Source organism: Nothoprocta perdicaria, unplaced genomic scaffold (genome assembly GCF_003342845.1).
Source record: "Nothoprocta perdicaria isolate Ctin4 unplaced genomic scaffold, notPer1 scaffold_66, whole genome shotgun sequence".
NCBI lineage: Eukaryota > Metazoa > Chordata > Aves > Tinamiformes > Tinamidae > Nothoprocta > Nothoprocta perdicaria.
In genome coordinates, this window is record NW_020455932.1 from 807,475 (window position 1) to 825,146 (window position 17,672).

Here is a 17,672-nt window from a genome sequence, read left to right on the forward strand (position 1 = left end):
GCCCAGCTTGACGCTGTTTTTTAACCTGCCTTTGGAAGAAGCCTGAAATCAAAGCCTCATGTTTTGTTGTGGTGAGTGGAAAATGGGGAAAGGGGAAGCTTTTTGCTTTGGAAATTGTGATTTCCTTGTGGCTTAGCTTACAAACACAGGAGCCTAGCATGGTGGCTCTTTATGTGAAAACGTAGCATTTTTTAGCTGCAGAGCACTAGTTTCATAGTAATGTTAAATATAAACGGTACCAAAGGCACTTCAGGCATTTAACCTGCTCTAGGTAATGCTGTTAAGTGATGGGTAACACAAGAAACATCTGAACTAAGTTGACCACCTGTTCAGAGCAGCTTTTTTCCATATATCAGATGGCCTTCCAGTCCTGCAGCTCTTGTTTATTGGTAACTCAGGGGAGCAGCACCAAGTCTATCTAGGCAAGCAACCCTTGTCGTGCACCATCACCTGCCTCCCTGTTTGAAGGAGCCGTGCACTTCCAGGAAAGCTCTCCGCTCCTAATCAAACTATTTCCTTTAAATCAGAGATAACGTAGGTCATAAAATGTGGACCTGGATTCCATATGCCTCAGAGTCAGGTCTTTTGTGTTCACTGCTTGTGAAAGGGCCGTTAGAGAATTGGGAGGTGACAACACGCTGGCTCCTGAGCCACATCTGGGAGCCCTCTGACACGGTAGGTAGATAAGGTCGGTCACGTTCTTCTTCCCCACTCGCTTGCCGTTCCTTCCCTATCTAACACTCCACACCCAAGACCTTTTATCCTCCAAATGGCTTCTAAAGCCTTCTTCATCCATGGTGCCCGCAAGAAGCTGATAACTGTCTCAATGTCTTTGTCAGGTACTTAGATACCACAGCTGTGTGCCCGGAGAAGTAACCTAGATAGAGCTGAAGGAACTAAACCCACAAGCAATCCCAGTCATTCCACTGTCTGTGTTTCCCAATATGGCCTGTGTTGCTTTCCCAACACATCCTGTCTCTGTGCCCATCTTGATCACTGCTGCAGGTGAGGTGCTGCCTGCGTTTCGTCCTGTGCGGTTCCAAGCTTTGTATGAGTACTGATAGAGTCTAGTTCACCTGGGAACTTGGGGAAGGTGGCTCCATGTTTCCTACATGTTTGTCTTGCACCAAGGATGCCAAGGGTGGTTTAGAAATCTTAGGTGATGCCACCAATGTGGGAGCATGTAATCAGAAATCATCCCAAGTGGCCGCCAGCCTTGCTGAGAGGTGTCTCACGATGGGTGGCTCCTCACTCTTGGTGGCTTATGGCTGTTCTCAGCTCCTCCTGAGACGCAGGTAGGGATTTTTGGATTAGAAAGGCTTTGGAAGCTCGTGTGGTGGCTGCATCAGGTGGTTTTGATCAGTGAGACAGCCGGGAGCACATGTCTGGGAGCAACGTTATCATCGTCTGGAGCCTGGCTCCGGCCCGCTCTGCCTTCTCAGCATCTGAAAGTAGAAGAGAAAGTCCGAAGCTCTATCATTTTATGTATTCTGCTCTGGTCTATCATTGCTTAATTGTATCCCCAAATCTTATTAAAGTTCTGGGTGAGTCACTGCTACACTCAGGTGAAAATAAACTGAGCTGAGCAAAGCTTAGGAGGGGAGGAGTGTTTCCGTGTGAGCAGGGAAGCTGCTGCAGCTCAGAAACTCCTATCTCTCCATGCACACGTTGCATCATCTGCTTCTACTGCCTCTAATTTAATGTTCTAATCCCATATCAAAACACCTGAGTCCAAAGAGACTAAAACATAACCTTATGTGGAGTAGTAAATTCATGCCAATTAGACATGCAGAGCGCTCTGAATCACTTGAGATCATCTTCCACCCTCACACAGCACCTATAAATGTGCTGCTAGGGTGCACAGACCATCCACAGCACCCACCTCTCCCTCACCAGGAAGAAGTTTTAGGCTTAGTTCACTGTGGCTGTACCTCAGTGCCCTAAATATATTTTGTTTATGGCTATTACAATTCCATCTTGTAAAAGCACATTACGATCACTTGCAAAGAAAAGCACTGTGGAACTGCAAAGACACTGTCACTCAACTAGAGAATTTCTTCACGGTGAATGGAAAGACCTTCTCCTGTGTAGGCACTATTATCATCTCTTGCTGTCGCTCTTCTGGTTTCTGATGCAAATCTGAAAAAATCTTCTTTCTGAGGCTATGTTTTCTATCACATCTTAGTCTCTTAGCAGAGTGCCTCTCTAGCTTTCTGGCTGGCAACATGCTGCCCTGGGGAATGGGGGAATCAATCCCCCATTCTGAAAGAAGAATCCCGAGCCATCTCTCCTCTGGGTAAGCAATTCCAGCCCTCTGAGAACGGGGTTGGGGGAATTGCTGTTTGTGGGCACATCCTAGGATAAAAGCTGTCCTGAAAGTTGCCCCAGTCAGACGGTGCCTTGCAAGGTTGTCCTCTTGCTTTTTTCTTTCAGTCTCCTTTTTCTTTTTTTTTTTTTTCCCCTTTAGTTGTATAAATTTGTGCCTATTTTCCTGGCATTGTACCAGAGGCCTTCTGGGAACAGTTGTTTCTGGGTCTTTTATCTCTCTGCTTTTGTCATCCGGGCTGATCCTGGCAGTCCCAAAAGCTAAGATATTTATGGTGAGTGAGATCAAATTTGTGCTTAGCTGATTCTTGTGACCCGCAGTTATAAACAGATTGCTTTGGATAACATTTCAGATGAAATTTTGAACAGGAGCTGAACTTTTATGGGTGCTCAATATAGGAGAACATTTTTCTTTATTTTCTCTTTTAACAAAAGAGACCCACATTTCCTCAGTTCTAGAAAAGTCAATAGGTCCAGGTATAGGACCTATTGGTCAAAAACCTATGAATTTTGCCTATGCCAATTAATATATTGGGGGGTTCAGGGAAGAAAGGTGGTTCGTGTTGATTCTGCTTGTACTTGTTTTAAACTGGAGTGTTTGGTCACTTCCCCACCTTTACTGAGCTTCTATTTAAAAAGTCTTTCCCTCATTGGTTTGGGAAAGGAGAATCTTCCGAGACCTGGTTAGGAAAACTCCCATCTGCTTCTGAGCTTAAAATCATATTTTCTCAAAGCAATTCTGTTAAAGCTAGACTTGGGGGCCGTTTAATTTATCCAGCTTGTTGAGCCATTTGAAGCACCTAAGGTTTCCCTATATTTTTGTACAATAACAAATACTAAAGGTCTGGATTCTGCAATATTGTTGTAGAAACCAGGTTCTTATTTGAGAACCAAGACTGGTTCTTCATGTGTGTGGATTTAGTTTAATGGGGTTTGCCTTTACGGAAGAGAAACCAATGTGGAAACTTGAGAAGTTGCAGGTCTAAAGTACTGGCATTTGAGGCTTTGCTGATGCTTCCCAAAGACAGGGAATGCTCTTCAGAACCTGAGGGAACTGAATTTCTTCTCTCTGTCTTCCTCGCAGGTGTGTTACTAGACATCCAGCAGCACTTTGGAGTCAAGGACAGTGGGGCTGGCTTGTTACAGACAGGTAAGTGGGTTTTCTGCCTCATTTTGTAACCTTGTTGTTTTCAGAAGGGTGCTTCCAAATTTCTTGAATTGAATTTAGGCTACTCTCCTTTGGACATGTTTGCTGGGAAATATTTTCTTATTAATAAGGTGAGTGACAGCAAGGGGACTTTTTATTTTGATGGTGGGCAGGAGATGATGGCTGAGAATGAACCTAATGCGGAATGGGCCAAGAGCAAATAACTTACATAATAATATATATTATTATGATTGTTATTATGATAACAGATCTTTGTGGAGAGTTGAAATCATTAGTCAGAGAGCAAATGCAGTGTTTTAAGGAGAGAAACAATCTGCTTTGGAAACATCCTTGTGAATTACGAGTGGGAGTTGTTCAAGTGTGGTGCTGTTGTTTCCTGCCTTTGTACTTCTGTCCGTGGAAGCCACCCTGGAATGACTGTATCTCTGGAAAATAGGATTAGAAGTAGTGTGCCAAAAAGATATTTTTTTCCACACATCGTCTCTTTTGCTATCACGCTGGATGCCAAATTCCAGTCAACAACTCATTCCCAAAGCGATAGCCAACAGAAACGTGCTCTGTCTTTGTGGCCCACTGGAGGCTGGCACAAAAGTTTCAGAGCTGTGTCATTTGTTCTTTGATCTTGGACTATGTGAAATGCTGGAGTGTTTCCTCTTTTTTAATTTTTGTTTTTGTTTTTAATTTATTTTCAGCAACGCCTAGAACAGGACGGTTCTCATATGTGCCTTTCTAGCTTCCTGCAATGTTGCAATACAGATAATCAATAATAATCTGCATAAGAGCTTTAAAATATTCCTGGTGCCATTCCAGTGGCAGTAGTAGTTCCTTTAATCTAACAACCTTCCCATTGCTCTTTGCTTCCTAACTGTGCAGGCTGGTTCTCACAGATCCTGGGGGAAAAGCAATTCCCAAGATGTTAGAGGGCCTCCTTGTCAGGGATGGTGGTAAAAAATGCTCTGAAACTTGTTGGATTTGGCCCTTTGTAGTCTCAGCCTTCAGCCCAGTTGAGGAAGACTCTGTCTGCTGCCCTCCTCATGGAGTGGCAGAGTGCAGGCTGATGTGTCCAGAGCACAGACTGCGACCTTTACAAGTGTCACTGGTGAGAGGTAACATCGGTCATCATGCCCACAATGGCACTGGTGTCTGGCAGGCTCTTTCCTACAACAATTATTTGTACTTATTTATTGGGCTCAGAGGAATAGATCCTCAGTGTATTGTTAGATGCCAAGTGGCTGCAACAAAATATTCTGGTGGAAAATGACACTTGCCAAATCGTATGTTTAATCTTCTTTCCCCTCAGTGGATGAAAACCTTCTGTAGATGATTTACTGACAGCAAGTAAGAGCTCAGCTCCAATAGGGCATTTCATTTGTTAATTGCATGAAATGTTATTTATTTCTCTAGAGAGCAACCAGGGCATCTGAAAACAGCTTCACTGAGGTCTTGCAAGGCTGCTGCAGTGTGTGCCCCGAGTTTTGTAAGAAATGTTACTTTAAGAAAAGCAGCATTTTCTCATGTTTTCTGCTGATCTAAATGCTTAGGGCTTGACTTTGCCCCTGCAATATAGATAATAATGCATTAATCACAGCACCATCAGTCACAGGAAACGACTGCTCACAAAATAAAGCACCATTTTGGGTAAATAAGGGTAGGGGCACTTAAGAGAAAACAATTGTATTACTTGGCCTGACAAGATTGCAATTGGCAATGCAAAGCCATACGCCCATGGCTTATGTAGCTTTAACTCTGCATAAAACTTACACCAACTTAATATCACTTCTAATCTTATATCTGTTCTCTATGTGTGACCTCTCTAAATGTGCCCATTGGAGAAAATGGATGTAGATGAGATGTGTAAAAGCAGCTTGAGCAGAGCTTGACCAGAAGCCTGTGGTAAAGTTGGGGCCAGGTCTCCCAGACATCTGCCTTAACCTTGAACTGGCCCTTTCCAAGTAGCAGAGACAGAAATATCATCTCCTTCCCAGGAGATGGTCCTGCTAACTAATTGAGCGATGTGAGACGAAAGGCTGTTGATCCCTAATATGTCCTCTGAATAAAGAGTGGATTAGTCTTCAGGTTGTTAATCTTGCATCTAAATGAGTCCTAAATTAATTTACAATGTTAATGAGGGTGAGTAAAAATAATGTAGTATTCACTGTTAGTTCACATCACTCATCAAACAGGCATTAAAAATAGTAAAGAAGATCCTTTTAACTGAGAAACAAGGCTGCACACGGTGCTTTAAGAGGAGATGGTGCTGAAACCTCAAGCAGCAAGGGAGAAAGAGATGGAGCAAAGGCAACGTATGCCCTGGCATTCCTGACGTGATCTGTTCTTTGCAGACACAGCCCGTCTCACAGCTCTCACTACATGCACACATTCAAAAGCCAATTCATGCACTGCAGCTTCTGCTGCTCTCCACAAAGCAGAGGTAACCAGTTTCTTCGGAATTGCAAAGACAGAATTTGAATTTGTGTCTTGTTCTGCACTATTCCCAACATACAAGCTGCTATTTGCCTAGGAGGTGTAAGGAAAACTGGTTAGAGGGGCACTTTAACTATCTGTTTAGTAAAATCACAGCCACACTCCAGTCTCATCCATAATGGAAAGGAGCAGAATGTGGCAGTCTCTGTAACAAGGATCCTGTGACAGCAAAGGACACATTGACAGATGGGCCACAATTGCTGCTTGCTCACTAGCACTGTAGAGTTAACAGGCATATAACTGTGTTGACTTTGGAGCTTCAATTATCTCTTAATGATGCAAAAATTCTCTGTTGATCTTGATTTTTTATGTACTACATGCATAGTTGTATAAATGACAGTAAAGTTCACTTAACTAGACTACAGTTGTACATCCAAACTCTCTGTATCATCTTGTTGCTTTTCATTTCTTGGTTGCTTTTCCCAGAAGGAGAAAGGATGATGCTGGCTGATATCAAGAGATGATCAAGCATCTTCTTGTCTGCTTGAGCTGCACAGCTGTAATCAGTCAATACTGTTATAAGCCAAACCATTCAAAAAGTAGTTGCTTTGTGTGGAGCTGGACAGGAGCAGCCAGTTCAACCTGGAAAAGCTAGAGCTGAGACATCAATAAAACACAAAGATTGGGAGGAGGGAGAACTGGATTTATAAAAGTACTTCAGATTAGTCTTATTGAAATCATACTTCTTCCTGTTTATACTTAGACTGTAGGAGTGGTGACCCAATGTTGCACTTCGGTTTTCCCTGTTTTTTTTTTCCATTCTTTCTGCATTTTTTTTTTTTATCTCTTTGTCTGCTTTCCTTACCTTTGGATGTATTTTGCCTTTGTGTCTCTTGCTGCTGTCTCTTTAGCAGAACAGAGCTCTAATAAGAATAGTGCCTGGCTGTCCATACAATTTGTCCTCTGTAGATCTCCGGATATTTTATATAGGAGGGATAATGAGGCTTGCCCTTTTCTGCAGATGGGGTTGCTAAGAAAGCCAGATGGGAGAAATGACCTGCCCAAAGTCACACAGCAGGCCCGAGGCAGAGCCAGAATGAGAATTATGGTCTGACTTCTGAACACACAGTGTTCAAGCACATCAGACCTGGAGATTTGTTCCTTGTTATTGGGCCCACTAATCTCACCCAGGCAGCTTGGGCTCACGGGAAGGTGACTAAAACAGGGGGGACTTTTGAAAGCAGAGACTGAGCCATTGAGGGGAGGTTAGGACAGGTATTCCATTGAAATGCAGAGGGAAGAGGTGTCTCTCTCCAGAGAGAGCACGAGGTTTAGCATTAGAGGAAATGTTGGTAAGCTAAAGTTCATGCCATTAAATCGGAAAGAAGGAAATATAAGGAATGGAGAAGGTCTTTTTAAATATGAATCATCACAGATATGTGGGGCTCTGAAAGAATCCTTCCTGCATGGAGAGCAGTGGGCATTCAGTCCCTGCTTTTCCTGGGAAGCCTAGGAATGCTAGGGACTTTCTTAAGTCTTGTCATGGGCTTATTTTTCCTGTAAAGGTCAAAACCTGCGTTCATCTTAAAAGCGAAACCTTTACCCGTCTGAGTTCTCCATCTGCTGACTCTACCTAGTGTGTTCTTGCAAACATGTTTGCAGCAACTTCTTACATCAGAACTCCTCCTGCGGCTCTTGTATCTCGGGTGTCTGGATCTGGATCCATTCTGTGTGTCCAATGCCATTGCGGCCCAGGAGGCAGGACAAAATGCTTGGCAGTTGTTGTTTGGTGTTTGTGACTGCAAGTGCTGTGGACAACCATTCCCTACACAGAGCAGGTCAAATGCTGTGGCCTTCTCCTTCCCCAGTCATGCTAAGTGCCCCTGACTCCGGGAGACTTCTCTGCAGCTTTTGGACTCTGAAGACTATGGCAAGGTGGAGATCTCTTTTTGCCAAAAGGACATATTCAAAGTCATGTAAACAAGGAGTAAAACCCTTATCCCCATTTCTCTTCTCCTGGCATGCTGCAGCATGATGCTGAGGTCTGGGGGATTAAGACCATTTGTATAGAATTTAAGCAATAAAAATGAAGAAGCCAAGCTCTGCATTCCAATAATGAGCCCGGAATAATGTTTGGGACGAGGATAACAAGGAGAACTTCTGTCTAAATTGATCCTCCCTTATTACTTGCATGCCAAACAAGTTCTTTATTTGAGGCACAGCAGGTGCTGAGGTAGAATCCATGAGGCCTTTTCTTTGCTTAGGAGTCTGAGAACATCTTAACTAATGCCTGTTTTTAATTTATGGCTGAAAACTGGCTCAGGTGGGAATCCACATACAGACTCACAGATTGAAGCCACGTGGACTTCAGATCCACGTGGACTGAAACACCATCCGTTTTCCAATATACCATCCCCATGCAGGAACATTTTGCAATGTGATTTAACAGAAGATTTGGCTGCTTTCCTCCTGCAGGCAGGTCTTTTACTTACCAAGGTAGAGCAAGCTGAAGGAGCCCGGAGCCTCTTTATTGGCAGCATAAGTCTGTGATTCCACTGTACCCTCTGCAATAAGGGTACCTGATTATGCTAAGAAGTCTTGGCAATCTGAGCATCTGATTCATGCAAGCAGGTAAAGCTATTTGGAAACCCTTTTGCAATCAAGAAGAAAAAGTGTTGTCTTGAATCAGTAAGTAAGTTATGGGAAAATGCATTTGTACCCTAGCCCCCGTCTTCCCTAAACTAAGGACCAAACTATAAAAATGCCATTTACAGTGTGTGTTCTGCCTAGACAGTCCTGGACTGCAAAGTAAATGCTTTTGCTGGGCATGGAGGAGAAGGAGGGATGTTCTTACCTCTTACTAAGAGCAGGTTAAATGCTTGAGGCATTGAGGCACTTTGTCTTTTATTGCACCTGGCCGCAAATGATTGCAGGCTTCCAAAGCAGGGAAACTCTCTGGATTGTCTTGTCTTCATTAAGATCTTGATTTTATAATTCCATGGCCAATAACGTAATTTATTTTCACATCCTGTCTCCCTGCTTTGCAGAAGGAATGTTTGCCCTGGCTGGTGGCCTCTCAAGGGAGGTATCTGGGCTGCTTGTTGCAAGAGCAACGTGCTCTCATGCTGCCTGTGGCACGTCTGTTCTGTAAGTAGATGTTGGCCCCATTTTCCCTAAGGCTGTAGGTCAAGCACCTCTTAGCAAGGTTGTGTTTACTTCTGTAATTTGGTATAATAACGAGGGGAGAGATTTCCCACAGATACTAAAGAAATAGCTCTCATTCTGCCCAGGGTTCACAAGGATTTTAATGTAGCCTTCACATTCACGGTACATATGTTCTTCAAGCCTCTGAGTTTTGTTTGAACCATTTTTAGTGATTTTTTTACTTTTTTTTTCTTTTTTTGGTATCATGTAGTGCTCTTAAACAACATTTTACTCTTAATGCCAGCTGAGCAATCTAATATAGGAGACATCAGCATTGCATTGTATGCATGAATAGTTCACAAGGGCTAAATTTGCTGCCTTTATGTATTTTTTAGCACCTGGTGGAGACTTCTGAAAGAGGGAGATAAGCTTTGGAGTTACATTAACAGTTATTTTGGTGGTGTTATATAATGACATAAACATACAATGACTACCCGTTACTGGAAAAGAGAGGTATGTACTTACATTTAAGTCTTCACATTAAGTTACTGTTTTTCCTCCCCCCTCTGCAATGACACTAAAAGCTGTTTGGATTGAGTGGGAAGCCTGCTTGGCTTTGACACTTGCTTTTCACTGAGCCTCTAAGTCTAATTTTCAAGTGTGGTGAGCAGAGAAGTATTTGCTTATACTCAGAAGGAGCTCTGCCTTCCCTCTCTTTATGCCATGTGGACCTGTGTGTGCACTTGCTACCGATACCCATTGGGTCTTTATTTAAAGCTCAGTGTTAACCCAGAGGGGTATAATTTTTGCCTTGACTTTAAGGGAAATTAGATCAGGGTCTTCATGAACTGAGCAAGAAAACAGAACTGACGGCAGTGCATTTGGTGTAATATGCTTCACTCCAGGGAGCCAGAATGTTTTTCTCTCTGCAAAGATTTATTTTAAAATTCTTTTGGTTTTATGCTGATTCTTTCTCCCCCCACACACACCTTAGCAACTCTCCTTTTCTTATAGCTCAAACCTGCAGTTCTGCAGGGCAGACCTGAGATCAGGTGGGGAAGAGGTCAGGCTTGGTCTGCATCTGCTGGAAAATTTCCAAGTTAATTTGGTAGAGGTGGAAGCATGGCTCTTGGAGGAGGTGTCTGCTTTGAGAACTGTCATTCCAATAGACCCAGTAGTCGGCAGAAGGTGATGGAGTTCTGGTGAAGTGAAGATACCGTCTTTGAGAGCAGCTTTGCTCTCAGCTGTCAGTACAGAAGACATGTAGTAGCTTCTGAGTTTCAGCATGGGTTGCCGAGATTCCTCTGTATAGACCCATGCCCTCTTGGAAAGGAGTGTCTGCTTTGGCGACACAGCAAACTGACTCTGAAAATGCACTCCAGGGCATCTATTACCTGCAGCATGTCTGGATGCAAGCCCTCCTTTCCTCGCGGTGTCCGGCACTGTCAGCAGCCCGCCCAGCGGGATTCCTGTTACCGTGAGTGTGTGGCTTGCCCCAACGAGGTGTTGCTGCACCAATTCATAAGGAGTCTCCCATGCCCTCCTCTTCCCTTTCCTCCCACACACATGCACATATTCCCATCCTAAAACACTTAATTTGGAGAAATCTTTGCCCCATCTGCAAGAGGAATGCAGTTCAAAGCTGTACTGCCGTTGTGCTATGCACCCTCCATGCCACCAGCCTCTAGATAACTCTTAGGTTGGGATCAGTGACAGCTCTTGCTTTCCATGTAGTAAAACTGTGGGACTTAGTTCTGTGTTTATCAGAGGTCCTCGTGGCTCTTGCCAGGAATATTGTTGCAGCAACTGAAATGCACTGTGAGAACAACCATAGTCCTCTTTGGTACTTACAGCATGCTGCTTTTCTCTGCTTTTTTGGTGGGCACGTGCAGTGCTCTGGAAGCAGCGTGAAAACCCGCCCCCGGAGCACTAGAGCAGTGCCAGCCCGCCGGGCACAGCCCAGCTGCTCCCAGCAAGTGCTGGAGGTGGCTGCCACGCCAGGCCACTGTGCCCAGCGAGCTGCCCTATTGCTCAGCCTGTCCTCAAATACCACCAGTAACAAACGGGGCCCCTGGCCGCTCCTTCAGGGCCCTGGAAATCTGGGCTGTGCAGGGTGCTTTAGCGATCCCTGTGCAACCGAGCAGAGCTGGGTTTGGTTTAAGCATTGAGGCTATTTTTAGAGACAGCCTTCATCTTCACAGGGGCCGCTTAGGCTGTTTACATGCTTAAATCCCCGATCGTGACTGAAAATCAAAGTAATTAAATGGCAAAAATTGAACCGGTAAAATTGTTCAGGGCAAGTCGGGAGCCCAAAATTAGTGATTGAGTTGAGAATCCTTTAAAAACCTCATTCTAAAAATAGGTATTAGTTCAGAAATGTTGATGTCAAGAGTTACTGTGGTGAGAAGCATGCAAGTGTTTGACAAGATAAATCCATCTCCTTATAGATCTCCTTGAAGATAAAACTGCACTACAGGAACACAAAAATGTGTGGCCTTTATTTATCTATTTATTTATTTATTTATTTATTTATTTATTTATTTTCTGCTTTGTTTTGGTTCTCAGCTGACATTTTCTGCCATCAGTACGTTGCTCATATGACACCCCCCAAGCAGGAAATCTCTGAAGCAGCGCTACGATGTAAAACTAAAGTTACGACTACATTGCTGTAGCTTACAATGCCAAAATTAAATGATCAGCTTTATAGTTGCATTTGCTTTGTCACTTGGCCATGTAGGGAGGGCCTATCTGTAAGGGTTGTTTTTACAAGTTTCCTATAAAATGTGAGATTTTCTGTCAAAGAAAAAAAATAGCAAAACTTCTTTGAGATATTTGGCTTTCCTAATATCAGCCATGAAATGATGTCAAAAAACAAGCTCATGAGATGGGCATAATGATGCCCTACATACTTGGAGTTTGTTGGCCACAGAGTGACTGCCAAAATACAGTGCAGAAAGTCAAATGCGAGGTGCTAGGGAAGATACAGGCCACAAATAGGAGGCTGAACAGGGAGCTCTTCTTCAACTGACTACCATGGTGTAATTTTAGCCCAGGACTAACCTATGACAGACATTTTAGGTGTGGATATAATTAGACATCTTAGGTGTGGGTGCAATTAGCCTAGGTGTGGATGTAATTGTAAGGGGAAACACATGAATGATAAAAATTGCTCCAGTGGAAGTTGCAGCGGGGCTTGGGAGGCTGATCTGTGCCGTGGCACAGGTTGCAGACCTCCCTTTGCTGGAGCAGCAGTTGGACAGTCAGTGTCCGGCCGCAGAAGTGAGCTTCAGCACAACTGAACCTCAGAACTGAGGCTCAGTGCAGAGGTGGAGGTACCCTTGTGAGTGGATAGCATGCACTGAATGTTGAATTTATACTAAAGAGCTCCTCGGTGAGGTATTTCGACCAGCTGCTTATGTTAAACCCTTCCAATGGCCTGGACAATGCAATATGTGATATATTGTGCTGAGAATATGTTTGCGTCAGATATTAAAGACACATTATTTGTTCTTATAGAACTTTTTTCTGTGGTCATAGTTGAGAAACTACAGCCTTTTGTCTAATCGCCAAAGAAATAAGCCGCTGGCAGCAGCGTGACGCCGTTCCCCCTCGAGTGGGTGTCTGGCAATACCACAGTGCTTGTAAGGCAGCTCAGCTGCCATCCTGGGATATTTTGCTGGTGCCTTCTCTAGAGAACAGAACGGGATAGATCGTGAGCACAAGCCGCCTTCAGATGGCCCCCAAGTCATTGTCTTACCTTCTCCATATTTAAACCTGATGGAAATGTTTGGTTTTTTGTTAGCAATCCCAGGATTCACCAAACAAACCGGAGCATCAAAAGTTCTGCAGGATCTTAAGGAAAAATTTCTTAACATTGACTGTGACAGAGCCCTGAAACAGGCTGCCAAGAGAGGTTGTGGAGTCTCCTTCTCTGGAGATCTTCCCAACCCGCCTGGATGCCGCCCTGTGCCCCGTGCTCTGGGTGACCCTGCTGGAGCAGGGGGTCGGACTAGATGATCGCTAGCGGTCCCTTCCAACCTGAAGGATTCTGTGATTTTATGATTCCATTAATGTACCTGATGATGCCTGAAGGCCTTGTGCTTGCAGACCTTGCGCACTGTGGTATTCATTTCAACATATGTTTTTCTAGTAGTACTCATTCAACCAAAATTTAGGAGTTCCCTTACATGTACTTATTCCTGTTTGAAGACTGCCCAGCCCCTGTGAAACACTTGTTCTTTGTCTAAATTGCCATTTATAACAACGAGAGGCAAGAGGATTACTCAATACTGGCAGCAAAAATGAATTGATGAATAATTTGTGTGGAATAGCACCAGCCTCTTGCAGTCATGAGAGGTGTCCTTACCGCGTCCTGATTGCTCCTTGCTGGAGGATGAAGACTGCTTGTCATCGTAGGTGTTTATTTGTGGCCTGCTCTTTGTTCAGCTCCCTTGTCCTGCTGGTCAAGGCATAATTACAAATTGCAGTCAATAGCAATGTTTCTTTGTATTTACCTGGTGGTACAAAAGCCTATTGTAATTTTGCTGGCATTTGAAAAAGTTAATGGAGAAGCCCGTGGCTGTGTAACCTGGCCGAGTTGTTTAAATATTGATGGGCATCCTCTAAACATGGAACTGGGTATGAAATGGGAGGTGTTTATGACCCTTAGCCTGTGGCTGGGCCACTTCTTCCTAAACAGTGATGGAGACTCCTTCCCAAGTGTGCTGGACACACAAAGCAGTGGCGGTTGAGGATACTTTGGATGTGCCAAAATCATGTTCCTAAATTCTGTGGCTCACATAGGTATCTTGGTAGGAGCGTGGGTTTTGGTGATTAACATCCGGAACGCTGCTGTCTGGTAGTGTCCGTGCCAAGAGAGCTGATGGCGTAGAAACCACGCGAACCAAAGTTGAGTTCTCTCTGTGTAGACACAGCGTGTGAGGGGCTGTGACAGTCCTAGTGCATAGTGCTTGGGCAATTAAAAGAAAGTGGAATAGCTCAAGACACAGGAGAAGTAAGAGCACAGATTGTCTCTTTGCCTTTTCGAGAGTTCCTGACTCACACTGAAACTAGACAGCAAGTTCATTTGTACACAGGACACTCTTGGCCAACGTGTCTAGCCCATTTTGCCTTGCCAGCCCCTCCTCCTGGGTGTATTTGTGTTTTGTTGTCACACATAAGTCAGTTGATTCCTTTCTCTGAGGAGCAATTTTTAAAATAATCTGCTTTATTAATTTGCTCATCCTTAAAAAATAAGGGCAATAATGGCAAGGCCACCTAAAATGAAGAATGATTTAAAAAGGCAGGTTGAGTGTTTCTCTTATGTTTTCTTCATACACAGAAAGAAGCAAGAATGAGTTGGGTGAAAGGAGTCTCTGATAGCTTCCCAAGGACTTCAGTGAACAGTTGGTCTCTGGAACTGAATCCCCCAGCACTGCTGTCAAGGACAGGAGCTTAGCCAGAGCTTGAAATAAGATCTGTATATGGATAACACAGTATAGTAATAATTTCAAGGAGTTCTTGGATCTCTGATCTGTTGTCATTGTTCCCAAGTCCCTCTGGTCTCTTAAGGTGTCAGGAAAGATCTTTTATTGGGGACTTTGTTCTTCTGTGTACATTGCCAGCGCCATAGGCAGAGAGACAGACACTGCCGCTAAGGGGAAACTGGGAGATTTTGGAGAGAAATGGCTCTCTCTGCTGCTGCTCTGAACTGAAGCATAGCCAGCTTTGCAGACAGTTCCTCTATAAAATAAATGTGGTTTTGGTCCACCTTCAAATGGGTGGTAGCTTATATAGCAAGAGCTGTCACTGTATTTGATGGGCATCTCAGAGAAGAGAGGAGAATGTAGGGAAGATGGGGCCAAACTCTTCTCGGTGGTGGCCTGTGACAGGACAAGGGGCAATGGGTACAAGTTGAAACCCACGCAGTTCCATCTCCATACGAGGAAGAGTTTCTTCACTGTGAGGGTGCCAGAGCCCTGGCACAGGCTGCCCAGGGAGGCTGTGGAGTCTCCTTCTCTGGAGGTCTTCAAAACTTGCCTGGATGCCGCCCTGTGCCCTCTGGGTGTCCCTGCTGGAGCAGGGCGGTTGGACTAGATGATCTCTAGAGGTCCCTTCCAACCTCAACCATTCTGTGATTCTTTGATTCTGAGCTGAGCAGGACAAAAATTAGAAATTCCCTCTGTGATCACCCTGCTGCTTTTTAAAAGAAAGGTTTTGGTGGGCAGAGTTGAGAAATTTATGTGCTGCTTCCACAAATAAATGTCTATTTCTCATCCATACCAAGCACTAAGATCCCTGGGAAGAAGGTAATTGCTGGAAAAACTGTGGTAAAAAGCAAAGAGAAGCCTGGATCTTTGGCTTAGCATGAAACAAAAGCAATTGTCCACAGTTGCTTTTACATCTACATCTTCTGTGGATTAGGCATATTCACATTCCACTGCTATTCATATTCCTAATAAAGTGAATGAGGTTGCAGACAGCAGGATTTTAAGAGCAGTGTCTTACGTGGGAGCATCTTTGAACTCGGAGGTGAATAAAATCAGATGTTTCCTGTTCTACAAAGAGCACTCCTGAAGGTTCGTATTTTGAATTGGAAAGATAACAATTTTGCAAAAGAACAGTGCAAAGAGGTTGTACGTCAAACCCTGATGCACACTGCAAAAGTATGTTGTGAATGTGATTCCTTGTCCTCCAGGCGCTGGGCGCTGCTCCTGCCCCGGGTCTCAAGGACACCGGAGAGCGCTTGCATAACCCCAAAGCCTTTCCAGTCCATTCGCAATGTCTGAACCGTGTGATTTGCAGATAATTTTTTGGGTTTGACTTTTAGTGGGACAACTTTGGTGGCCAGGGTGGAAAATGCCTGTCATGAGGCAGTCACTGCTGTTCTGGATACACAACTAATATGAGAGTATGGCCATTTTCCCCTCAAAAGAGGGAACATGTTTTACCAAACCTGCAATACATGGTACAACAGCTCCCTAAAGAACAGTAATAACAAAAATAAAATCAATCAGTACTCTCACTGCCTGGGGAGAACATCAGCAGAGAGCTGCATCCTGCCCACATTCCCAAAGCAGCACGGTGGGGATTTGCAGGGCTTTGACACAGCATTTTCTTGGTCCTGTTAGCATCTCCTGCGATGCCACCAGCATCGTTCTTGGACCTCGCAGCGTGGGCTGGCCGAGCTCGCTGCTTGGTGCATGGTGATGGCCGCGGGGCTGTTTCTGGCCTGGCTGAGATGAGCAGCAAAACCAGCAGCTCTGCTCCATCTCATCCAAATCCCCATCCCTGCAAGGGAGCTGTAAGCGAGTTAGCCCGACTGTGGCCTCTTTGTTCATTTAGGAAGAACAAGTTCGGGCACTGCAGGGTTTCTCCAGTGAATACAACCTGCTGCTACTGGGAGCTCATATTTAGAAGTTAATTCCTGCAGTGGAATAGTTTTTTGTTTATGCATTTCCTTTTAAAAACAAACTAAGCAAACCTGAAGTCTGAGGAAAGCTCCAGGATAAGAAAATATATTTCTTGTAGCAAGTTTCCATGAGTACCAAGCATGTGAAGCCCTTGATGCTACTATAGAAAGGAGGGGAAGCACTTCCTGCTCTATTATTTTTCTTAGGAAGCTACTGCTGTTGGTAAATTAGATGTAGCAAATAATTTATGTGTAATGCACAGTATTTCCAGTGGTCTTCTCTTTCTCCTGCTTTCTCATTGCTGCAGGAAGTGGGCATTGGGATGGATTCCTTCTTTGAGATGGAGTATCTCCTACTGTATGTGGTTTGAAATTGAAGTGTTAGTTGAGGGGATGCAAGATGAGTAAAGAGGGTGGTAAAACTGGCTCTAGAATGAAAACAGTCCTCGTCCTCCATCTCCAACTGGCAATAAGGAAGCTTATTTCTCTTCGTACCAGACCCAAAATGATGCATCATTCTAAAAACGATTTGAAGTATTCTGTTGCTAGTTAAATCTAGTCCATGTTAATCAAGGCAGGTTTGAGGACCAAGGGGTTTAGATTATTCTGCATTATCTCAAGAGCTTTCGGCTGGCATTTCTTGGTGTGTTTAAGTGCAGGCTTGTGGTCAGAAAGGCTTTGTGGGCCAAGGTGCACAAAGCTCTTCGTGCTGTACAGAAACTCGCTTCTGGCCACAGGCTTTTACCGTCTTCCTGGGACTTGCACTGCTGAGGGGGGACTTGGATTAGGGAACTCATTGGAAAATAACTGGGTTCGTTTTCAGCCCACAACAATTCTCCAGTTTTGTTCTCCACTGGCCACACAAACTCTAGCACTGGCACAGGGGAAAGTCTAAGATGAGGGAAAGGTTTGGACTGATCCTTTCAGCATCTTAAAGTAATTATGAAACCATAGGCTGGGGGGATTAAAAAACTGCCTTCCTTCCAGGGAATGAGCCCTGCCTAAACTCTGGTTGGGATTCCTCTGGACCTGGCTAGATTGCAGCTTGGCTTGGCAGTATCTCTGTGGGCCTTTTCTCATCAAGCCCTTGAACTTACTTGCTTTTCAGTCATATTCTCAAACAGATTTCAAAATACTCACTGCATAGGAAAAGCCTCACATGGCTCCTGCGAATGACAGCAGCATTTTTGCTGCCCTTCT

The 17,672-nt window shown here is 44.3% G+C and overlaps 1 protein-coding gene across 1 annotated transcript in view; it reads left to right on the forward strand.

Moving 5' to 3' along the window:
• SPNS2 (sphingolipid transporter 2) overlaps window positions 1-17,672 on the forward strand; it is a 105,670-nt gene that overhangs the window by 27,102 nt on the left and 60,896 nt on the right. Inside the window, exon 2 of the mRNA XM_026050210.1 lies at window positions 3,410-3,475. Coding sequence (XP_025905995.1) covers window positions 3,410-3,475 — 66 coding nt within the window. The remainder of the gene's footprint in view (window positions 1-3,409; window positions 3,476-17,672) is intronic.